Below are 25,794 nucleotides of genomic sequence, written 5' to 3'. Positions count from 1 at the left end.
ACGCTCAGTGTGCTAGCTGTGCAGCTGCAAATGCGTTTTACATATAGGCTTCAGTAAATCGAGGAAAAGGAGTTTCCCCACTGCGTATAGCTACGCAATACGAAGGGACCGTTTGAAAGGGAACCTAGGTCATTGGTCATGTCGTTAATGCCCAAATATTAATAGTAAGTGGCATAAAAATGCAAACAAAGTCAGGTGTGGGTCATTTTTTATGTGTTTATGTATAAATGTCTATAACACCAAAACGAAATGAGATATTTTCACCAAATTTGACACACACATGTATGGGCTCACTACACAAAATAAATTGTGGGATTGTGCCTCTTGTTGGCGCTATAATAGAGCAAAACATGAAATTGCCATTGACTTCAATACAGTTTTGTGATGTAAAATGCTATACTTTATGAACGCATTAGAGTATGGTTACGAAACTCGGTATGAGTCATCGGCACCATGCCTAAAAGGTACTCAGGGCAGCGCCACCTTGTGGTAAAAAAGTTATAACAAAATCTGCCTATTGTAATGCCACTGGTCTTTAGGTTTGTCATTGTCACCTCACTCTGACCACATCACATCAATTTTGTAACTACGCCACCTATTGGTCGAAAGTGATAATCCATTAAATCATATTTTTAGGTAATGTATATGATTTTTCAGCCATTTTGCCAATTCATCTTTAAATGTCTTTAATTGCTGCTTGCTGCAGTTGGTCTGACACTCCCAGCCATGTTGGCATGTCTTATCGTCTTCTTTGCGCTTGGCCCCGATAATTGCTGCTTGCAGCTATATTTTGATATTCTGTAATAGGGATTTATATGATAGATGACTGCTATCATTGTCGGTACACTGTTTAACATAATCAAGTTTTGGCAGTATATAAAGTCAGCTAGAACAAGCCCATGATATACCCAAGATCACAACTTTATGATACAAAAACATTGCATACATTTAAAGGATTAAAGTGGCCAGTTGGGTTATTGCTTATTTTCTTCCCTAAACCTACACTACCATTCAGAATTTTGGGGTCAGTGTGAAGTGATCTTATTTTAAGAAATTAAATTGATTGACATTAAATTGATCAAAAGTGACAGTAAAGTCAAAGGATAATTCGTCCCTCAAATGTTCTGTTGTATTGTCATAAGTTATTTTATTTTTTTCTTATCTCGTCTTTTTTTCTTTTCCTCATTGTTGTCGTTGTTCTGTTTGTTCTGTGAAAAAGCAAAAACACTAAAATAAAGTATAAACAAAAAGTGACAGTAAATATATTTATAATGTTACAAAATAATTCAGTTTCAAATAAATGCTGTTCTTTTCAATTTTCCACTAATCAAAGAAAAAATGTATCATGGTTTCCACAAAAACAATAAACAGCACAACTGCTCTGAGCTCCGATAAGAAGAAGAAATGTTTGAGCACCAAATCACCATATTAGAAGGATCATGTGACACTGAAGACTGGAGTAATGTTGCTGAAAATTCTGCTTTGCCATCACAGGAATAAATTACATTTCAAAATATGTTTTATTTTAAATTGTAATAATATTTGACTAAATTATTGCATTTTTTATCATATAAATGCAGCCTTGGTGAGCATAAGAAACTTCCTTTAAAACCATTTACAAAATCTTAGTGATCCCAAACTTTTGAACGGTAGTGTAGATAAAAATGTAAATCAATTTCAGCTTTTAGCACACTCACATTAACAAAAACTGTAATAATGACAATCGTAGTTGCAATAAAAACAAAAACAAAAAAAAAACAGATCAAACCATTCAAAAACTTTTATTTCCTTACAATTCATGGAGACAGTTAACACTTGGCAAGTGTAGTTTGTTCTGAATTACAATCCTTACTGAAATGGTACCATATAATGTTACATTAAAAAAATATAACACCAAGAAACTAAAACATTTGCCTTAATGTACACATAAAAAGAACGAAAGAAAATGCATTTACAAATGCAAAATTTTAATTCAGTGAGTAGGCTACAAAAGGATGAGAAATCCCTTGTTTTAAAAACATATTGTGTCTGAAACATTGAAGTCATGAGATCAAATTCAAAAGCAAACACACAAAACACCATCAATGATAACATCAACAGTTTAAACCCGTCAATGAACCGATGGTAGGTTTTAAGTTGTAAATCATCCTCCTCTGTGGATATGCTCGAGGCACTCTGACAGTTTTACTCTGCGGACTCAGAACCACAGGAGTTAAGTCATGACATATGGCACCTTCTTTGTCCCAACATGGGACAAAACCTGACAACAGGCGCTCTGGGTGGTGTAAAAGTGCTTTACAGGCTCTGCTAATGCATTAGTCGTAATGCTGCACAGCACACATATGGATTTAAGGACTCTTTTTAAGGAGAAAATCAATCAATTTCTCACCAGTGGTTTTCTTCTTACACCAACACAGAACTAGCAATATTGGGTCCAGTAAATGGAAGCAGACAAAAGGCGGAAGTCTTTATACTGCCAAAATACTGCCATGCACTGGCATTTCAACAGTCCGAATGTACACACAAGCATATACTCAAATCCACACATACATATTAACAGACCATCTTAGCAGCACACTAAAGAGGCTTCAGCTCAGGCCATTAACTCAGTCCATGATCATATCTGCCCTTGATCATCATGTTCAGCAATGGACCAACCTGTTGAAAACAGAGGATAACCTATATAAAATGTATTCTGTGAACAAATATATGCTAAACAATTAATTAAAACCTGGAAAGAAGAAAAAGGTTATTCATTTTCTGCTCTAGTCAGTCAAATGTAGGCATGCACAATTTGATTTAGGTGTAAAGCAGGTTAGCCACAAATATACTTGTAATTGGGTTATTGTCAAGGTCATAATACACAGGGAATTCCTTAATGCATTATTCATATCTGAGGACCTAAAAACGGAAAAGGCTATGATTGACTGTTCTACTTTTCTGTACCTCGTGTGGGTCCCCCAAGGCCTCTCCCAACATCTTCTCTATGTTCCTCATTATGGCCACCTTTTGATGAGCTTTCAAAGGGTACTCTATCCTCTTTGGAGTGGGTGTCCCCTTGAAATATTTTGTTTAATACTGGTTGATTTGTGCAAAGATATATCATGTATGTAAACAAGACAGTGCACGACTGAGATGGTGCTGCAAAAGCATACCTTGTACCAGAAGTTCACTGTGACGGTCACTCCTCCATTTAACAGGGATTCGATGTGATGCCACCTTTACAACAACAAAAATGCAGACATTTATTGAACATAATTAAATAAATGTATACATTAGCGTGTAAAAGTTTAGAACCATTAACATTTTTTAAAGAAATGAACACTTTTATTTAGCAAGGCCACATTCTATTTCAAATAAATGCTGTTCTTTTAAACTTTCCACTGATCAAAGAATCCTGAAAAAATGGTTTCCGTGAAAATATTAGGCAGCACAACTGTTTTCAACATTGATAAAAATATGAAATGTTTCAACAACAACATTAATAATAAGTAAGGGATAATCCACAGCAAGCTGTGGAGAGATAAAGTAGTGCGTAAGATTACATTCATTTGAATAAATTAATTATAGCATTTATTTGAATAAATTAATTATAGCATTTATCTGAATTCATTATCGAGAGAGAGAGAGAGAGAGAGAGAGAGAGAGAGCGATTCGTACCTGCAACTTTTCAGCGTCTCTCTCTCTCTCTATTAACAATGAAGCTGTGAGTTTAATTACTTCAAAATAGCAATGTAATGCGATTCAGTAGCGAAGCTATTTTATTAAAGTCGCGTGGCAGCGTTGATACGTTTCTGTGAAGCTGTGAATAATACCTGAATATTTGCGCGCTCTGTGCGAGTGACGCATTTGTATGTGCGCTTCAATGAAAACATTATTATAGAACGGTGATAAAACTGACTTGGAACAACCTGTGCATTAAACGGTTTTATTGCACACCTTCCAGCCAATCAGAAACCAGTATTCAGACAGACCATGGTATAATAACAATTATTTAATGCATTAATGGGAAAACAAGCCAATTATTGTCTTGATTTCGTCAAAGGCATCGGCGATATCTCAGACTATCATTGATACACAATCCTATTGCCTATCAGTACAACCCTAATCTCTACTTTAAAGCTATTCTAAAATTAATGAACACATAAAAAAAATCTTTCACAAAATAACATTCAATAGCTATTTATGACAGGCAATTAAGATACGAGCACCCTGCCTGGAGGAAAGTTAAACTAAAAACAGTTCAGCTCTCAACGTAAACATTCTCAGGCACACCTGCAACTTTACCCAGATGAAGTCACTTATGCAAATCACATAGTACAAGACTAAAGCTTGTTGCCCTGCACACATTTAAAGACTCCTGTCTTCTATAGTGCCAATAAGCACTTTCCACAAACCAATTGAAAACCTGTCTTTTAGAGACTTAAACCTTTACAGAGCAACAAGCTCAACTTTTGTAGCATGTGCTTGATTTTAAACACCATATGCAGCACGACGCACAGTGCACCACTCTTTGCCCATGTGCCAGGTCAGCGTACAGATATACAGACAAGGACATTTGGAGAACATTTGGAAAATTGTACAACATTCTATGTTTTTCCCCTAATTCAAATGGAGGCCCTTCTGTGACACTAGGTTAAAAGAAGAGGAGAGATGTTCACACTCATGGGCAGCCATGGGCAAAAAGTATGGACTGTAGAATTACACAGCAGCTTGGCATCATTTTGCCCTCCAGTGACTAGGGGGAGCAAGGAGTTGGAAGAGGAAGCCGTCATGGCTGATTCACTCTCACAGACTTGAAACTAAGTCAGCAGCCTATGGAAGCAGAGGCTTCCCGAACGAGCCACGCAAAACTTAAGAGTGTCATTTCTGCACCACTAGCACTACTGAACAGAAATGCAATATATATATATATATATATATATATATATATATATTCCTAACAGCGTTTCCAAACACTCTCCCCTTCTGCTTTTGGTTGGCCAAACAGATAGTCCCGGCCTGGTGTAACAACACACATCAGAATAAAGTAATAATGGTAATCAACCTTTTCTATGTATTTGAAAACAATCTTACCAATACATTGGGATGTATAAGACATCGCCTGGTCCCACAACAGCCTCATATCCAACAGTATTTTTGAAATTAGGAAACTTGTCATAATCAGGATTTTCAAAATCAACCTATGAATGCAAAGAAAAAAAATTAACATTTCACTTATTTGTTTACGTTATTGTTAGTCTAAAAGAGTTTCAAGTTTTTCAGCAAGTGGTTCTCAAACTTTTCAGGCCAACATTTAATCTACAATCATATAACAGCACTATATACGGACAAAGATTGTGGATTAAATATATACAAATGTCAGTAAAAGTAAATGTTGCATTTCGTAGGGTTTGTGTTAACTTGACATCTGTAAAAAATAAATTAAAAAAAGATTTTAAAAAAAGGTTAGATTGAATTCAATGAGCAACATTTTTCTTGATATCTCTGTTTATATGTTTAATGATTTTCTTTTCACCACCATCACTTTGGCCCACTGATGGTCATAAATATGGTGGATGAGTGGAAAATGTAATGTGACTAAAACAGAAAAAAAAATTGTATTACCAAGATATAATGGCAGTGCAAAGTTCAATATGGTCTATGCAATAAAGCAGTAGACACATAAAGCTATATTAATATTGCAACAAAACATGATGTGTTTTTTTTTGTGTGTTTTTTTTGTTTTTACAATTTATATGCAAACTTGTGGAGTCATGTCACATACCAAAATTTGAGAACCATTGGTCTAGGGCGTCATCAAACATATAATACCTGACTCTGTCTGTCACATGGATGATGAACTGGGTAAGGATAAAGGCAGTCAAACTGATCCGGAGGAAAGAGGATGCATCTCTTATGTCCTTTGATTTGTGCAAAGAAATTCTGTTGCTCATCATAGTGTGCTGGTGTCACATTGCCTGGTGTGATATTTTAAGAGGAGAAACAAACAAACTAAACTGATATGACAGTCACGCCACCACCAATTTTAGAATGACAAATCAACGTTTTATTTTATTTTACTATTTTAAATAATAATCCTAAAAATTTGGATACAGAAAAAGGTGCACTGAAACTGTACCTTCCATGCCAATGAGCAGCAAATTTGAGGTCAGCGGTCCCCAGTTTCGTTTAGATTGCTGTTTGTTAATCCAGTTCCAATTGAATCCAAGGAAATCCACCACAATTTTTCGGCCTACTGTATCATTTAGCGTTTGTTGCAAGTACACTCTACAAATTAAACAACAAAGTCATTTCACATCTTAAAATGTCAAATTAAATCAAGTGATACTTTAGAATGCAATTCTATCCTCTTTAGAAGATTTTTAAGTTAATATCTACCTGAACTTGCTTAATATTTATCTAGTAAGGTCAACAGTTTAAAGGTCTAGAACCAGAAACAAGATGATCACAAATGATATAGCAATAAAGCCACCAAAGGTGAGTATCAAATGGTCAGCGTTATGGACTGGACACCAGTTGGCAGAATAAACTGCTTAGTTATACAGACGAGCAATTTCATTTCCTAGATTGGATTTCATGCATCTCAACACTTTTCCACAGTATCACACTTCAACTGTTTATGTTATTATAAATAGCTCAAAACTTTGTAGTCAAGGTAAATTTTAAATATAAACTATACACAAATGTACACGAACATACACCTATTCAATGCTAAAGGGATGGTTTAACTGTGAAAGGATAAAGAAAGCAAGCAATCTTTTTATAATGACAAAACCAGTTATAAATCACTGTATACACTTTTGTAGGTTTTTTTTTTAACCTCAGCTAGCAGTTATGAACATGCATATCAGGTAAATTAATGTAAATCACATTAACATACCTCTCTGTTCCACCTTGTTCTTCTGTTTGATGCATCTTGTCCACAAACTCAGAAAATTTCATCTCTAGTCGATTAGATTTGGGCACAAAGTCTTGAAAGTTTGCCATTTTCTTCTCATCATAATACAAGAATTTGTGATTTTCTGCTGTGTAAACAGAGAAGTCCCCATTTCCAATGTTCTCTTGCAAGTAGGGTATGTCCCATTTTAAAGCTGGATATACTAAACTAGTGTCTGTTAATACAACAGGTTCCTACAAAAGAAAAACGAAATAAAAAAATTACACAAAATACATCATATTTAAAACAAATTCTTGTAAACAACATATCAATGAAGCGCTATTCTCAGTTGGGTGGGTGACGTGGGTCATTAGCAGTTTTATTATTCTGTAGGCACAATCACCAAACACACTTCCAAACTCATGTTAACATTTAAGTGCAAATATTTAGTCTAGATCTAAAATAATGATTTAAACAGAACTGCAAAAAAATACTGTCCGGGTCGTGCAGCGACCCCCGCCAACGCTCAGCGTTTATTTGACACAGAATTATACTGATGCCGCAGCATAAAAAAAGTGACAAGTGCTACGTGACTAGAAGAACGTACACTGTTCCAGCACGCGCGCGGGTAGGCTGCTCTCGCGCTCGGCTGCAACTACACCAGACGACCGCTAAACTAACAAACCACCATGCATCGACATCGACGTTTAGGTATAAACTGCTATCTACTATGTACATGGTATTAAATATTATTAAACAACTTATTATTGGACTAATGATTAAGTCAGAGAAGTACCCGATCTGATTAAAATTGTGTGTGTGTGTGTATATATATATATATATGATAGAAAGGTAATTAAATCACTCTAAACCTGTTAACACTCGTGCACAGCTACAATAGTCCAATATCACTGTTTACACGAGACAGCCGTCGGCGTCAACAACACAACATGAACAACGTGCTTTGACTGGTCTCATTTTAACTGACTGCCACAGTAGTTCTTAGCGTACAGAGTAAGACTTTGATTATACAATAATTTATATAAGGGATTTTTATCTCATACTTTTTCTTTCTGTTTGGTGCAAGAACCCCTCCCTAGGCCATGTAAAAAACACTATTATGATTATGCTGTTCCTATAAAATGTTATATTTTTGCCCTATCACTAAGTCATTGGAACAATTGTGTTATATGGTCACAACTTGTAATATTATATAATATAGTTAAAATGTTAAGAAGTTATTTACATTTACTGCAACAAATTACAATAAACGTACCTTATCACTTTAGCATGTTTAATAAATGTCTACATTTAAAACCTAATATACTATGGCAGTTTCACAATAATCTTTGCAAATTATCTGAAAAATAAACAAATTATAACTGATCAGATTTGTCCGCTTATTGGGATGTGGAGTAACTTACTGAACGGGTATCTTACCAAACTCGTCAAAGAGTTTCAGCACAACGTAAGACTTTATGTTAGACAAGGACGTTTAATAGTCTACTGTTTGATTTTGGGTAGATCATCCTTTCGTATTACGTTAGTGCACCTTGCACCCACAAAATGAGTTGCAGCTCTCCGTTCCTACATCTGCCGCTTTCTAACTCAATGCAGGGTAAATTTGCCAACATACCTCGTTATTGATGAGGACCTCGGCACGCGGATCCGTATGGGATAGTCGCGGTATCGGTCGGGTTGGGAAAGTATATTGTCGAAGCTGCGATTCATTCCAGCCTGGGTCGCGTAGATCCGTGAAGGAGGCGGCGGGGGCGGCAGCTCCATCGGTCTCCGCTGGGTCCGCTCCAGCCACGGTCGCGGCTGCCATGTCCTCCGCCTGCGGATTGCGGTTACTTCACAATGAAGCTGCACGAGGCTAGCCGGCACAGCCGTTGAGATGAAAGAGGAGCAGCGAGCGCGAGAACCGCTCCTGGGCTTTCACACACCCCGCCGAAGCACGAACAAACGAGAGCGACCCGAGCAGTCATACAAGCAGCGTGAAAACAGAAATATTGGTGATGTTTCCAATACACCCACCGGAAGTGTTTTTTTTTCAAAGTAAAAGTCGCTGAACCGTTGGACGCCGGGTATTCATAAATGTACGAATAAGCGAGCAAAAAGCAAACATGTAACAAAAATGTCAATCATTACAAAATCTAACTCAAAATAACACGGTGTTTCCAACAGTTGTTGTTCACTGATATGATTTTTAGAACTAGAATCAAGTAACGTTAGTCCTGAAAGCTGTGTGTTTATAGAAATAGAAGATCTGTGAATGTCTTTTCATTCATTTTACCCTTTAAACAAAACAAGAAATAAATAAAATGTCTCGCTGTCCCATATAAGACTGGCCATCTAAATCAAAGATTACATTAATCTCTCGTGCGCACACAACTAGTGGGAAAGAGAAAAGTGCAGAGCTGCAAATCGAACAGTAGATGGGGATATTTGACAGCTGCTATTCGTGGTGCTCGGTCATGGGAGAGAAGAATATCCTAGATTCATTCTGGTTAGCCTGGATGTGTTCACATAAAGAGATGCATCACATAAAGAGAAACACTTTCTGATTAAGCTACAGAAAAAGACATCCAGTTGATTCAGTGAAACTTGTTGAACATTACATGACTTGGATAACTGAGAAATTTGCAGGCCCAAATATGCTATTAGTCCTGGATATAAGCCCCAAAACCTTGAATCCTGAGTTGTTGTTGTTTTCACAGACTGGAAGCCTTACAAAGATAATTTGGCAAAACATATAATAGCCTACCGGTTTGCTCCAGTGTCTGTTTCTGCAGTCTGTCTAAAATATTAAAAAATATTCATGATCCCTTAGGGCAAATATATATATCAAACCGGTATGCAAAACACTTACTCTTACCTGGTAGAGTTATATTTTGCATAGAGGTATGTGTGCAATGCAATGTTCACTGAGCAGAGATGTTCCACTAATGATGATACATCAAATGTGTACAGTTGGCATGATCTTTACAAGGAAAGGAATGTTTTTCAACTGATGCAAATGTACCATGAATGTACTATACACCGAGGGATAGTTTCGTAATGTGGAAAGTGGATTGTACCATGTGTAAGCATGAGGTATATGTTCCATTTTTAAACATAAGCAACATGTTTTTCTACCTTACAAGGAAGTTGAAAGTAGCTCAGTGGTGTATATAAGCTCAAGCTTACTGTCCTTCATCAGAGAAACACCGGGAACTCATAGGCCTGGCACGAATACAACATCTTCTCAAGTTTCTCTCCTATACTGACACGTGTGAAGAATAAAGATTTTTCTTGGCAAGATAACTGGTGTCCAGTTCCGTGAATCAAATAATAGCGGGGAAAAAGGCTTAATTCCAAGTCTACAACCCTATATATATGGGCAGTGTTGAATGCACCCTATTCAGAGTACATAAGGTGAATTCAGGTCAATTAGATGGTTTGGAATGATGTGTAAATTATGACAGAATTTTCATTTTTGGGCGAACTATCCATTTATAAATAGCTTTGACCAAATCACAGAAGAGTCTTTGGTATGTAAAGAGTTAACTTCAGTCGATTTTTACTTTTACTTTTCCCTTTAGCCATCAACCATGGATGCTTTTCTTGTAAAATATACAGATAACCTCCGGAGGGCCCCAAAACTTTTTTATTGTATTGTCCCTTTTTTAGTGTCTCTGGCCTTATATCATTCAGGGGTTTTCTAAAAACAGGTTATGTACAATACATTTCTGTATTATGTAAAATAGGTTGCATCGCTTCCGGTTCTGTTTTTTTGGACATGCTTCATTAAATATAGAGTGGTTCCCTTTCAAGATTTGAGCGCTCCGGCGACAAAGAAGATGGTGAATGCAACAGTACAGGGCCCAATTCAGCTTCCAGACGGACTAGAGGCGGGCTTCTTGTGCCTGGGACCCGCGCATGCCAAGATAGCGCTTGACGGGCCCAGCATATGACACTCGGGGTGCTGTACTCAAGGCTCTCTATCATGCTGAGCACTGTTTCTGCTGCCCCTCCACTTCCTCCTCCCGCTTCCGTCTAGCCATGGGACAGAAAGCAACGGCAGTCACACTCAGGAGCCTCTTGAAACGACCTCATGCTGGCCCAGCACCCACATGTGCCACAACCCTCGGAGCCTCTGCTCTCTTATGCTGAGGACAGTCTTCACCCCCTCCGACAGATCCCGCAAGCTGATCTTATGTGGTGCCTCGAACAATAATGCAATGTCCACAACGGCCTCGGAGAAGGACGACTGGTGTTGCAGTTCGCTCCAGGCAGCTCATCCTGCCGATGCTGAGCTGTTGAGGATCCGCAAAAGGGCAGAGGAGGAGCTAGACCTGGATTGGTCAGCTCCCAAGGAGCCATCAAAGAACCACCTGGATGAGTGGTTTCTGCAGTCGGGCCGCCGAGCTGCTGCCCTCCAGCACCCTTCTTCCTGGAGGTGCATGATGAGATCTCCCTGTCACTACACACACCCCATTTCACATCGTTTCTTTCAGCTGACTGCTGGGGCAACAAAAAAGACGCCGCCCTTCGAGGAAGCCATTATGGCCCACCTCTGCCCTTCAGCTTGCTTCCAAACCATGTCGAACTACAACCAACATTACAGAGAAGGCCTAAATTGCAGCAGGACAGGTAGCTTCCGCGCTTCATGCAATGGTCTTCCAGGCCAAGCTACTCAAGATGGACGAGGATACATTCAAAGAGTGTTCCGCAACATGGGCAACATTAGTGGATTTGAACCACCGTCTATGCCTCACCCTCACTGAGATGAAAGACTCAGAGAAGATGGCTCTGCCCTGTGAGTTCCCAATGTCTCTTTGGCGATGCCATGGGGATGTTCTCTGAGAGGTTCTTGCAGGCTCAGAGGCAGTCCAAGGTCATGAGCCACTTCCTGCACAGATGCACTGGAGCCCATATGTTTCCCACTCAGTTAGGAATTGACAATGGTTTCCAGCCACAGAGTGGCGAGCCATTTTGAGTAAACACGAGCCATTGCAGCCCTTTGAGAGGTTTTCGAATGTGTGCTTTGCTCTGCCGGCTTGGGTGCTGAATATGATAGAAAAACGCTATGCGCTTCAGTTTACAAGCAGGCCGCCCCGGTTTGCAGGAGCAAGAGGAGCTGGTGCTCTGGACAGAGATACATTCACTTCTTGTCAAACAAGCAATAGAGGTGGTCAAAATCTAGACCCAAGACCGTTGCATTGCATGCTATCAAAGCACTCTTTCAGGATAACCGATGAAGCAGATCCTTACGCATGTTCAGCCTGGGGAGTGGTTCATATTGGTGGATCTAAAGGATGCTTATTTTCATGGACAGGTGTGCAGATGGCATGGCATATAAACCACTTGGAGCTGATGTTCCGGACCATCACATTCTTCTCCATATGGACAACATGGCGGTGGTGGAATATCTCAATCACCAAGGTGGTGTGCAGCCTTGCGCATTGCAGAGATTGGAGGCTGCATCTGCATTCCTACAGTCTGCTTACCTAACTTTACAGTCGAAATATTCTAAGGCAATGATGGCCCAGCGCCATGTTACATAGAGTATAGCTCCACCCATCAGGAGCGCTTGATCACCATTGATCAGTAAGTTTTACTTGTTTACTTGTTCAATGCAATAGGGCTTCAGTATTCCAGGAGAAAGAGGTTTATCTGTTATGTCAGCTACTGATGCAATGTCTCATTCCTTTCCTCGCTTTTTATCCTCGCCTCCCATCTCCACCCGCTTAGAATGTGAGGGAATGATCCCCAGAAGGCACAGGTAATCTGGGGCCTGTTTGGAGAAGCGGAGATTGATTAGTTTGCGTCGGAAGAGAACACACACTGCGCGCTGTTCTTATCCTGAACATACGCTCCCTTGGAAGGGGTTGCGCTGTCGAGCCGCTGGACCAGAAAGCGCAAATATGCTTTTCCTCCAGTCAGAGCCCTGCCGCTTTTTCTGAACAAGGTCAGGATTGAGCAGGAGATGTTGCTTACACTGGCTTATACTTAAAGTGTATGTGGCCGCTATCACATCATTTTATGCTCAGGTGGACCAATGCTTGGTTGGGAGGCATAAGTTAGTGACAGGTTTTTGAATGGAGTGAGGCGGTTAAACCCCCTTTTTCCTTCTATGATGCCTGTTTGGGACTTGCCGTTAGTTCTGAGGTAGTCTCACATAGCCAGACCTTCAGACTGATGGCAGAAGGTCTGGACTCTATCGCAGCTTTTCTTGGCCAAGGACCGCCCAAGAGGACGTTTGACTGACATGTAACGCAACCAATCACAGTTTGTTTTGTTCCGAGTCATGTTTAGGGGCATGATAATATAATGTCGATGTCCCTACAACAACAGACCGGCGTGCATCTAATCTAATATTCATTCAAGGACGTTGTGCAAGTTTACTGCAACAATGGAGCCGCGAACTTCACATACTTTTGAAAATCCAGCGTTTAGTTGATCCTGGTAAGCGCTCAGTGTCACAGTTGTAAACACAACAGCTTGTGCACGAGGGTTTCTGGCGTCGAGGCATTTCTTTCCATGCGGACCGATAAAGAACGTGAGTCGTGACACACACATCTCCCGGACATCCTGTAGAATTGAACCAATCAGATCGCGACTTCGAAACTCCTGAAGTGTTTCCAGAAAAGTGTGCCATATGCATCAGACGTTCAGCCAACGGTCCGTGGGCGTGACGTCTGAGGCTGAGAGTAGTTCTGTGGGCACTGTCTGAACCACTGTTTGAGTTGCTTCACTCTGCCCAGCTGCGAGTGTACTCATTAAAGACAGCGCTCTTGCTAGCTTTAGCCTGTGGAAAGCGTGTGGGAGACCTGCAAGCTTTGTCCGTTAAACCCACTTGTCTGGAGTTCAGAAGGGGATGAATGTGTGGTTAGGCTGAGGCCTAGACATGGCTATGTGCCTACGGTGCTTACCAACTTGGTCCAAGTTATAACACTGCAGGCATCTGCCATATACAGTACATTAAACGCTTCAGCGAGTTTCATTTGTCGGAGCAGCTCTTTATTTATTCTGGAGGCCGCACTGGATCTGCTAGTTTTAAAACAGAGACTATCTCACTAGATTGTGGAGGCGATTGCTTTGACTTACAAAGGTTAGACTTGCAAGGTTAGAATTTTCCATTTGGGTTCCGGGCCCACTCCACTCGAGGCTTGCCGTCCTCATGGGCTTGGGCACGGGGTATATCTATTCAGGACATTGTTTGGCCGCAAGTTGGGCTTCTCATTTGCTAACTTTTAAAACTTTTTTTAACTTATTTGTTAGGTTTTACATTCAGTTATAGCCTGTCTTTGATATACTGCTGTTTGGTTTCCAAAGTGATATTTTATCAACATCACTTTTGCACCCTCAGTTAATGTTGAAACTATGTTGAACAAAAAATCAATGGTAATGCTATTGAATCAACGTTACACTATGATTGATTATACATCACTGCTGTTGAATCAATATTGAAATTAACAAAAATACTCAATGGTAATATTGTTGAATCAACGTTACACTATGATGTTGAATCTACATCACTGCTGTTGAATCAGCTCTGAAATTAACAAAAATAACCAATGGTAATATTGCTGAATCAACGTTGCACTATGATTGATTCTATATCACTGATGCTGAATCAATATTGAAATTAACAAAAATAACCAATGGTAATATTGTTGAATCAACGTTACACTATGATGTTGAATCTAAATCACTGCTGTTGAATTAACACTGAAATTAACAAAAAATAATCTTTGGTAATATGGTTTGATCAATGTTACAATGTGATGTTGATTCCAAATACATTTTGTTGAAAGACTGAAAAGGAATGTCAAACAATGTTGCCATCTGATGTACCAATTAATGTTGAAATAACATTAATATTTCAATCACACTTCAATGGTGCGTCAACAAATTCCTGACCATTTCAAAATTTGTCGAAAACCTTTTCAAATATAAATGACACCTTTCCAGCAGTTGAGTCAATTTATTTTATTCAATCAATGACAACAAATATATTAAAATATCATTTTTTTTTTAAGAAAGGGGGAGAAATAGGACAAAAGCATTTCAACCTTTAAAAATAAAATTGGCTTCAGAAGTCTGATGTCATCATAACTACAGGTCCAGCGGTTCAGGTTTTTAAAAATCTGTCTTGCATCATCAGATTCTGCCTCTTTTCCTTTGGGTTCTCTGAAATCTGAAAAAGAAAGCATGATGTTACTCAAGAACGAATCAATTCAGTTGTAATACATACAGTCACATTCTACACTCACCGGCCACTTTATTAGGTACCCCATGCTAGTAACGGGTTGGACCCCCTTTTGCCTTCAGAACTGCCTCAATTCTTCGTGGCATAGATTCAACAAGGTGCTGGAAGCATTCCTCAGGGAGTTTGGTCCATATTGACATGATGGCATCACACAGTTGCCGCAGATTTGTCGGCTGCACATCCATGATGCGAATCTCCCATTCCACCACATCCCAAAGATGCTCTATTGGGTTGAGATCTGGTGACTGTGGAGGCCATTTTAGTACAGTGAACTCATTGTCATGTTCAAGAAACCAATTTGAAATGATTAGAGCTTTGTGACATGGTGGAAGTAGCCATCAGAGGATGGGTACATGGTGGCCATAAAGGGATGGACATGGTCAGAAACAATGCTCAGGTAGGCCGTGGCATTTAAACGATGCCCAATTGGCACTAAGGGGCCTAAAGTGTGCCAGGAAAACATCCCCCACACCATTACACCACCACCACCAGCCTGCACAGTGGTAACAAGGCATGATGGTTCCATGTTCTCATTCTGTTTACGCCAAATTCTGACTCTAACATCTGAATGTCTCAACAGAAATCGAGACTCATCAGACCAGGCAACATTTTTCCAGTCTTCAACTGTTCAATTTTGGTGAGCTCTTGCAAATTGTAGCCTCTTTTTCCTATTTGTAGTGGAGATGAGTGGTACCCGGTGGAGTCTTCTGCTGTTGTAGCCCATCCGCCTCAAGGTTGTGCGTGTTGTGGCTTCACAAATGCTTTGCTGCATACCTCGGTTGTAACGAGTGGTTATTTCAGTCACTGTTGCCCTTCTATCAGCTCGAACCAGTCTGGCCATTCTCCTCTGACCTCTGGCATCAACAAGGCATTTCCGCCCACAGAACTGCCGCTCACTGGATGTTTTTTCTTTTTCGGACCATTCTCTGTAAACCCTAGAGATGGTTGTGCGTGAAAATCCCAGTAGATTAGCAGTTTCTGAAATACTCAGACCAGCCCTTCTGGCACCAACAATCATGCCACGTTCAAAGTCACTCAAATCAACTTTCTTCCCCATACTGATGCTCGGTTTGAACTGCAGGAGATTGTCTTGACCATGTCTACATGCCTAAATGCACTGAGTTGCCGCCATGTGATTGGCTGCTTAGAAATTAAGTGTTAACGAGCAGTTGGACAGGTGTACCTAATAAAGTGGCCGGTGAGTGTATAATGTTAATATACTAAACACAATATGATTCACTTTTTTTTTTAAAGTCACTGAAAACAAAATATTCTAACTACAATTATAGTATCATAAAATTCTGTTTATTTATTTCTATGCTTTAATATCAAAAGAAAACACTAGCAGGGGTGTCGGATTTTATCTCCAGCGTTAATTAAACACACCTGCGGCAGTTAATCAAGGTCATCAGATCAATGAACACTTCCAGGTGCTGGAGCTAAACTCTTCATGAAGAGGAACAAACACCTCTGAGCTATAGCCATTAACTACATCTCAGTTCATTTTCTGTGAAACTACAGCATTCAAATAACACGTTTATCTTGTAGAATAAAAAATATCTTAGTTTTTTTCAATGAAAATTTCTTTAAAGGGGTCATATAATGGTGCATGCACTTTTACAAGTTGATTGTACTGAAATGTGTGTTGGCAGTGTCTGTACACAACCATCATATAATGATAAAAATCCATCCAGTGGTTTTGTTTTAATCTCCTTATATGTTTTCCCCTGCCTCAAATCGAGCCGTTCGACCGTGTGACGTCACACGCTCGGAAGCCCCTCCCACGATTGTTGATTGACAGGAGCGTCTCAGCACAGACCCGCCCTCGCGGGTGAGATCAGCTCCATGAGAGAGCTGTCAATCATAGTCTGCGCGGACCGGCGCGGTCATTGTTGATGTGCTGGAGCACTGTCTATGAGCAGAATGGCGTCTAAGCGATTGTGGTGTTCTGTTCTTGGGTGTAATAACGAACACAGCAGTCATTTTAATGTTCCTAAATCCGAACCGCTGAAGACGCAGTGGCTGAGTTTGTTTTCGAAGGGAATATTCCCCACGAGCAATGTCAATGCGTTCATGTTTGCGCGAATCATTTCTCACCAGACTGCTTTATAGACGAGGATCAGTATAAAGCTGGATTTGCTAAGCTGCTGCTCATGAAAAATGGATCGGTAGCTGCTACCAGATATTCGTGTTCCTGCTGAATCTCCAGAAGAACGGAAGTGAGTGTAACGTTTTATTAAACTTTATATTAATATATTAATCTTTGCAAATCGCTAGCTGCACGCTTCACAATGAATGCGTCTAAGGTTTACACTCAGGGTACATTACGGCATGTTTTCTATGTATGACGTTCTCAATATAATTCATAATCCCAGGTTTATTGAGTTACAAATGGTGTACGCCAGAGCTCTGGTGTACGCATAGAACAGAGGGGCGGAGTCAGCAAAGCTCATGATCATTTAAAGTCATATGCACTGAAACGGCATGCTGAAAACAGAGCTGTTTTTGACCAGGTAAAATAAGTGTTCTCTTACGAGAGGTTCTCTCGTATTGCGTAAGCTAGCTTACGCTGCGGGAAAGATTCATCTTTGCTGAGATATTGAAGCCAAAAAATTATTTCATAATTTGTATCCATACACAACGCAGTTCCTCTGCGGCAGACCTAGAGCAGGCTAGCTAGCAGCTCATTGGTTCGCTCAGAGAGAACTGCTTAAGCCTATGGGAGAGCGGGGCTGAACCCGCTTCCAATGAGAGGCGCCCGCGCGCTCATTGCGTCATGGCCCGCCAGAATGGGCGTGGCCATGGTGTATATAACAGTCTCTCCCAGGCTTATATGTTGATTCATTTCATCTTCAGCAAGCTGCACGCTTCTGCTGTCCTGAGAAAAGCCGTCGCCGTCGAGAAGGCATCACTCTAGCGAGCTCCCGGACCCTGAAGAAGCCGGCCGTCTTCGCCACCTTCAGCCGCCCTGCAAGCTAGCGCCATCCGACGACTGTATCCTTCTCTTTTCTCTATTATATCTAAAAGAGCCGAGCGTCTTTTTAAAGATGTCTCGTTTTTCCTGCGGCTCTTGCCGCGCTCGTCTCGAGGACGGAGACCGCCATGTCATCTGCGCTCTCTGCCTGGGACTCGAGCACGCAGAACTCGCCCTCGCGGATGGAGGATGCGACTTCTGTGAGAGCCTGCCGTTGTCGTCCCTGCGGGCACGACTTCTGGCAGCAAAATCCGCTCCCGCGCCGCCTTCCTCTTCGCCGCGCAAGAAGAAACGCCGCTCCCAGAGGCCGCCGGAGCCCCCAGCGAAACAATGCGGGCCGCCGCCGCCGCCTCCCGCTTCCCGCTCTCCCTCCCCGCCCCTGCCGGACATACAGTTGCCGCCGAGTGGCCGCTCTGTCGCTTCCGATGACGCCGCGGAGGAGAAGGACTCCTGTTCACTGCTCGCATCAGACAGTGAAGAATGGTCATCTCTCGGATCCATGAGAGAACCGGCGGGGATCCGCGCCGGGATAGAGGAGGAACTAATGCGCCTCCTCTCACAGGCCGTCGAACGCCTCGGTCTCGAGTGGTCTCCTCCACCCGAGCAGGCCCCGAACCGGATGGACGACAGCTTTTTTCATCGGCGCTCGACCCCCGCGTGCAACCGGGCCGCTCCATTCCTGCCTGAACTTCACGCAGAGCTGACAAAGTCCTGGAATGTCCCGCTCTCGGCTAGAAACCGCTCTGATATATCCGCCTCGCTGCGCTCGGTGGACGGAGCCGCCGAAAAAGGCTACTCAGCCATGCCGCCCGTCGAGGACTTGGTCGCTGCACACCTCTGCCCGCCCTCTGCTAGATGGCGCTCTTCCCCCACGCTTCCTTCGAAAGCTTGCAGAGCGACCTCGAGCTTTCATGCTCGCGCCTACGCCGCCGCCGGTCAGGCCGCCGCAGCGCTACATTCTATGTCTGTCCTCCAAGTATTACAGAGCGATATTCTCCGTGAGTGGGCCGAAGGCGGTAGAAACCCCTCCCCCACTGTCACGGATCTGAGAAGTGCTACGGACCTCGCCCTTCGCGCCACTAAAGCCGCCGCACAAGCTCTGGGGAGATGCATGGCCAGCCTTTGTGTTGCCGAGAGACACTTATGGCTCACGCTCGCCGACATGGGAGATTCTGAGCGCGCCGCGTTTCTTAACGCGCCCCTCTCCCCGACGGGCCTTTTTGGATCTGCTGTCACGGGAATCGTCGATCGCTTTTCTGAGGTCCAGAAAGCTACTCAGGCGATGAATTTGTTTCTGCCCCGCCGCGCTAGCTCTTCCGCGGGCCGCTCTCGCGAGCCTCCTGCCAGAGCTCCACCACAGCGCCCCCCTCCGCAGACTCAAACAGCCCAGCGCAGACAGGGCGGCCGCCCTCGCTCTCGCTCTGACAGCCGCCGCAGACCGCCGCCCCCACGAGGCCCGCGACCTAAGATCACGCTGAAGCCTGATCATCAGAAGTCTGCCTAGCAAAGTCAAGAAAACGACGGTGCTCTCCCGCTGCGGCCGGACCGCCGTCAAAGCTTCGCCCTCTGCCAGTCCCCGTTATTTCGCCGACTGCTGTAGTGTTGACCGCCACAAACAAGCCGGTGTCCCAGCCCGCTTGCGAGCGACAAAAAGCCGTTTTTACGGCTACCCAGAGAGATCTCAAAAAGAGAAAATTTGCCAGTTGTGTAGAAAATGTGCCCACAATCATGTGCTCACCCATACACACAAGCATAACATATCCCGTGTCTCTATCAGAGCCCCATCACATGAAACGGGCACAGCCCGCTCTAATATCAGAGAACATAAACACGCCCACGAGCTCGTGCGCGTGTCCCCTCTCTGCTCGCTCTGTTTCACGGCCCATAGACTCCTCTCTGAGTGCAAATCCCGTTGCCACACACATTCAAAGCGCGCCCACACACTGTGTCCAGCCCGCTATGTGCAGCAATCAGGGCGATATAGCCATTCGGCCACTAGCCGCATGCTCCAAAGCGTGGGAAGCCATTCCAGGCATTTCCCCGTGGGTACTAAGCATTATAAAGAACGGCTATCTGCTACAGTTTCGCCGCCACCCGCCTCGTGCGCGCGCGCGGCTCGAATCTACTGTCAGCCCGCTGGCCGCCGGCACGCTCCGCTCAGAAATTGCGACGCTGTTGCAAAAGGGCGCCATAGAGAGAGTCCCACCATCTATGACCGAGTCGGGGTTTTACGGCCGTTATTTTCTGGTTCCCAAGAAAGACAGCGGCCTCAGACCGATTTTAGATCTCAGGTCTTTGAACAAAGTGCTCATGAAGAGACCGTTCAAGATGCTCACTACCAGGAAACTCCTCGCGCAGGTGCGCCAGGGGGACTGGTTCATCTCTCTAGACCTGAAAGACGCCTATTTTCAGATCCAGATAAATCCCCGTCACAGGCCACTCTTACGTTTCGCCTTCGAGGGTCATGTTTATCAATACGCCGTTCTCCCGTTCGGCTTATCTCTGGCGCCCCGCACATTTACGAAGTGCATGGATACGGCGCTCGCCCCCCTGCGGAGCCAGGGGCTGCGCATATTGAATTATCTGGACGACTGGCTGATTTTGGCCCAATCACAGACGGAGCTTCTGTCGCACCGCGCAGTTCTCCTCGACCATCTGAAAACGCTGGGCCTCTCTGTCAACTGGACAAAGAGCTCCCTTCAACCCAGTCAATCGATTTCCATTCTAGGAATAGATTTGAACTCGGTCACGATGACGGCTCGCCTGTCTACACAGCGCGCGCGCAGTGTACAGCGACTGGCCGCCTCGTTTCAGATGGGCACCCGCTCACCTCTGAAAACTTTTCAGAGGATGCTGGGTTACATGGCCTCAGCCTCCGCTGTGCTTCAGCTGGGCCTTCTGCACATGCGTCCGCTTCAGCTTTGGTTAAACAGCCGTGTACCCCACCGCGCGTGGAACACGGGCCGCCAGCTGATCAGAGTTACGCAGACATGTCTCACGGCGCTGCAGCCATGGACAGTAGCAGAATGGTTTCGACAGGGCGTCACGATGGGGACCTTTTCTCGCCGAAAAGTCATCTCGACAGATGCAGCCAACACGGGTTGGGGTGCAGTCTGCGAGGGCTCACCGGCCTTCGGCCATTGGTCGACACAGGAAAGCCCTTTACACATAAACTGTCTGGAAATGCTTGCGGTCGAGAACGCGCTTTCGCGCTTCCTCTCGCTCATTCGGGGACACCACGTCCTGATCCGTTCGGACAACATGGCTGTGGTCTCCTATCTCAACCGTCAGGGCGGTGTCAGGTCCAGGAATCTCTTCCTACTGACACACCGCATTTTAGTTTGGTCTCAGAGCCGCCTGCTCTCGCTCAGAGCGACGCATGTGCCGGGCCATCTGAACAACGGTCCAGACATACTGTCCAGGAACCTCATCTCCTCAGGAGAATGGTCCCTGAACACACAAACGGTCCAAATACTGTGGCGGCTATTCGGCAGAGCAGAGGTGGACCTCTTCGCGTCAGAAGAGAACGCTCACTGCCCAATATTTTTCTCAAGGAGCGAGGACGCGCTAGCCCAGGAATGGCCTCGCCGCCCGCTCTATGCATTCCCTCCGATCGCTCTGCTACCACAGGTAATTCAGAGGATCAGGGACACACGCCACTCGGTGCTCCTCATAGCCCCGCGTTGGGAGAGTCAGAATTGGGTTCCGGAGCTCACTCAGCTGTCGCAGACAGCCCCGTGGCCCATCCCAGTCAGAGCAGATCTCCTCTCTCAGGCTCGCGGCACGATCTGGCACCCCCATCCACGGCGCTGGGCGCTACATGCATGGGTGATCAACGACTATTCGTTGATTTGCCAGAAGGAGTAAGAAACACTATCATACAGGCTAGAGCACCTTCCACGAGAAGGCTCTATGCGTCTAAATGGTCTGTGTTCTCAAAATGGTGCACCGACAAACATCTGGACCCACGGTCATGCGAGGTGCCGTCTTTGCTTGTTTTCCTTCAAGAGATGCTGGACAAGGGCAGGTCCCCCTCCACTCTCAAGGTTTACGTGGCAGCCGTCGCGGCGTTCTCTGAACCCCGACGCGCTCAGTCCCTGGGCAAAGACGAGTTAGTCATCCGCTACCTCAGGGGAGCTAAGAGGATGAACCCTCCGCGCCCCCCTTCGGTTCCTATCTGGGATCTTTCTATAGTTCTCGAAGCTATGAAAGCACCCCCGTTCGAACCGCTCGAGTCTGTGGACCTAAAATACCTCTCGCTCAAAACCGTTTTTCTGACGGCTCTGTCCTCAGTAAAACGCGTGGGGGATCTTCACGCGCTCTCATCCAGTGTCTCGAGTTTGGTCCGAATGATTCTGTTGTCATTCTCAAACCTAGACATGGCTATGTCCCGAAGGCGATTGGTACCACGTTCAGGGCTCAGATTATTTCCCTATCGGCTCTGCCTTCATCCGATAGTGAGCGCGACGCCAATCTCCTCTGCCCGGTGCGGGCTCTGAGATTGTACACTACGCGCGCTGCCGCGTTCAGACGCGCTGAGCAGCTTTTCGTGTCGTTTGGGGGGCGCACCAAAGGTCTGGCCGCCTCTAAACAGACACTGTCTAGATGGATAGTAGACGCTATCGCCTCTGCTTACGCATCTAAATGCCTGCCCTGCCCTCTGGGCATCAGGGCGCACTCCACTAGAGGCATGGCCTCATCGTGGGCATGGTCCTGTGGAATTTCCATTCATGACATTTGTGTGGCCGCGGGATGGGCCTCCCCGTCCACTTTTGTCAGATTTTACAACTTGGAAGTTCCCGCCTTGCAGGCAAAATTACTAGCTGTCTAAACGACCAGCTCCCTAAGAAGCTGCATTACTGGGAGTCCCTCACACAACCGGTTCGCCCCTTGTGCTCTCCTTAAATGCTTATACACTTCATGTGCCCGCTCTGCCGGCCTCATACATGCTTATGTATACACTTCATGTGCCCGCTCTGCCGGCCTCATAATACATTCACTCCACGTTAAAAATCCCCCGGTATCACCCTGGGATTCATGAGTGGATTCATAGCGCGCACGGCGTTGACCAGGTGTTCCCGCAGCGTAAGCTAGCTTACGCAATACGAGAGAACCTCTCGTAAGAGAACGAATCGGTTACCTAACGTAACCTCGGTTCTCTCTAGAAGAGGGAACGAGTATTGCGTTCCCGGCCGTGCTTGCGCTACTAGCGTTTCGCTTCACGCTGAAATAAATCAACATATAAGCCTGGGAGAGACTGTTATATACACCATGGCCACGCCCATTCTGGCGGGCCATGACGCAATGAGCGCGCGGGCGCCTCTCATTGGAAGCGGGTTCAGCCCCGCTCTCCCATAGGCTTAAGCAGTTCTCTCTGAGCGAACCAATGAGCTGCTAGCTAGCCTGCTCTAGGTCTGCCGCAGAGGAACTGCGTTGTGTATGGATACAAATTATGAAATAATTTTTTGGCTTCAATATCTCAGCAAAGATGAATCTTTCCCGCAGCGTAAGCTAGCTTACGCAATACTCGTTCCCTCTTCTAGAGAGAACCGAGGTTACGTTAGGTAACCGATTCGTTTTCTTACAATACTAATGAGAATTTTTAATTAAAGTATATTACAAACTTTTAATTTAGACCCTAAAGAATCATATTAGCTTGTACAAAAATGGCATTATATGACCCCTTTAAAGAGATAGTTCAGCCCGAAATGAAAATTCTGTAATCATTTACTCACCCTCAAGTTGTTCCAAACCTGTATGAGTTTATTTCTTCTTTTGAACACAAAATAAAATATTTTAAATTATGTCGGTAACCAGAAAGTTGACGGTGGCCATTGATTTCCATAGTAGGAAATAATTACCATGGAAGTCAATGGCTAACATCAACTGTCTGGTTACCGACATTATTCACTCTTCTTTTGTGTGCAGCAGAAGAAAGACATTCATACAGGTTTGGAACAACTTGAGGGTAAATAAATGATGACATAATTTTAATTTCAGGCTGAACTATCTCTTTAAAGCTGCATATTCACCTTATGTAGACCCCGATCTCTTTAAATATCACAAAATAGCCATGTCAGTCAGTTTCTTAATAAACACTAGATGTTTTTTTGTTATTGTGTTTCAGTGGAAACAAGCTAAACTGAATGGAAATCAGTTATTTCTCAAATTTAATACAGATTCAGGAATATGAATGATTACCTGATTAAGCAGTGATAAGATACAGGATATCATCAAGTCCCAGGTCAGGTGATTATGCTGTCGACAACAACTCAATGTATGATCAATGTCAGCATTATCAGGAGGGTGCTTTTTTAATTGTCCATCTTCATCTGCCTTCACTCCTACTAAAGGAGCAATGTGTTCTGCATGCAAGCACTGACCGAGACAAGACATGGGCTATGTTAACATTCTTGCTCATGTTCATGTCTCTTGCACCTTAAGAAATCTGTTAAATGAATTAACTTTATTCAGGAAATTCCTATAAACTTTACTAAAGCAAGATGCATTTTTTAAGAATGTAGAAAAATAGATGCTTTATTCAAACACTTTAATAACTTTGTAATCTAATTACAGTGAGTAACAACACAAACGCAAATAAGCATGCAAAACAAAGGAACAGAGAAATAAGGTAGATGCACCATTGTTTGAAACTGTGCTAGAGAAGTCATGTATGTCAGGTGATTCAACAAACAAGACTTCTGTATAGGATGCACCTGTTTTCTCTCTAATGAGGAAGCATTAGACTATTGAAAAGTGCACATGCAAAGACAAAATGGGCGTTTACCAATCAGTGGCCAATTTCAAACTACAATACAGGTAAATGTTTTTCAACCATTTTTCAACAGACTTGCTAAAATCATGAAGGCCCACCCCTAAACCAAGCCCACAGTGGATTACAGCAAATCGGGTAAAGCGGTTGAAAATGCCCATTGTGGTTTGAAAACGCCCCACTGATCGAGAAACACCCACTAGTGTTCTGCAGAGATACGCCTGAATGATCTTGTGCTCATCAACTACAAATCACTGTTAGTTCAATGTCACTGTCTCCACTTATGTGTGTTGTTGGCTTTCATCAAAATGTCAATGCTGATCCAGCACACTTTAAACATTGAAATGTCAATCTCAACCAAAATGATGGTTTAGATCAAAACTCAACATTGTATCAATGTCACCATGCTATATGGGTTCCCTATACGCAGTGGTTCTCAAAGTGGGGTCCGCGGACCCCTGGTGGTCCGTGAACTATAGCCAGGGGGTCCGCGAAATAATTTATAACAGCCTACCGTTTTTCCCGACTGTAAGTCATGTTTTCTTTAGCATCTGAAAACTTGCTATTTATTCCAAAGTGACTTATATAATGCATTTAATGTCAAATAATAAAAAAAGTAGGCTCTTAAAGGTTTCTATAGATAGATAATCTATCTATATTTCTTATGTCTGTGCGTCAAGTATTCGCTGTGTTTTGGTCGATTTTTGGGCACGTGCGCCAGAAAGGAGACAGAGACGGCAGAACGCGCATCCTGTTGTGTTCTTTATTTTTAAAAGGCATGACATTTTGTAGTCATTTTTAATGTATACACAAATAAAAAATAGACACTTTGCCTTTTTGAATGATGTACTCTTATCTTTATGACCATAAATAAGAGTATTCCTTTGTTTCCACTGCTGAGGAAAAATCCA

At 43.4% G+C, this 25,794-nt stretch overlaps 1 protein-coding gene across 1 annotated transcript; it reads right to left on the bottom strand.

Moving 5' to 3' along the window:
- Positions 1 to 1,765: 1,765 nt before the first annotated feature.
- Positions 1,766 to 8,900, bottom strand: hif1an (hypoxia inducible factor 1 subunit alpha inhibitor). Its single transcript, XM_056242885.1, has 8 exons — positions 8,517 to 8,900; positions 6,884 to 7,134; positions 6,122 to 6,270; positions 5,815 to 5,960; positions 5,077 to 5,183; positions 3,156 to 3,219; positions 2,947 to 3,057; positions 1,766 to 2,658 (listed from the first exon to the last, which is right to left on the bottom strand). The coding sequence occupies exons 1-8, from the start codon at positions 8,706 to 8,708 to the stop codon at positions 2,602 to 2,604; spliced, it is 1,077 nt and encodes a 358-aa protein (XP_056098860.1). The 5' UTR covers positions 8,709 to 8,900; the 3' UTR covers positions 1,766 to 2,601.
- Positions 8,901 to 25,794: the final 16,894 nt, after the last annotated feature.

Source organism: Rhinichthys klamathensis, unplaced genomic scaffold, assembly GCF_029890125.1.
Source record: "Rhinichthys klamathensis goyatoka isolate OS25496 unplaced genomic scaffold, OSU_Roscu_1.1 h1tg000764l_1, whole genome shotgun sequence".
NCBI lineage: Eukaryota > Metazoa > Chordata > Actinopteri > Cypriniformes > Leuciscidae > Rhinichthys > Rhinichthys klamathensis.
The sequence above is the reverse complement of the archived record's forward strand: the minus strand, read 5'-3'. Positions and strand labels throughout refer to the sequence as shown.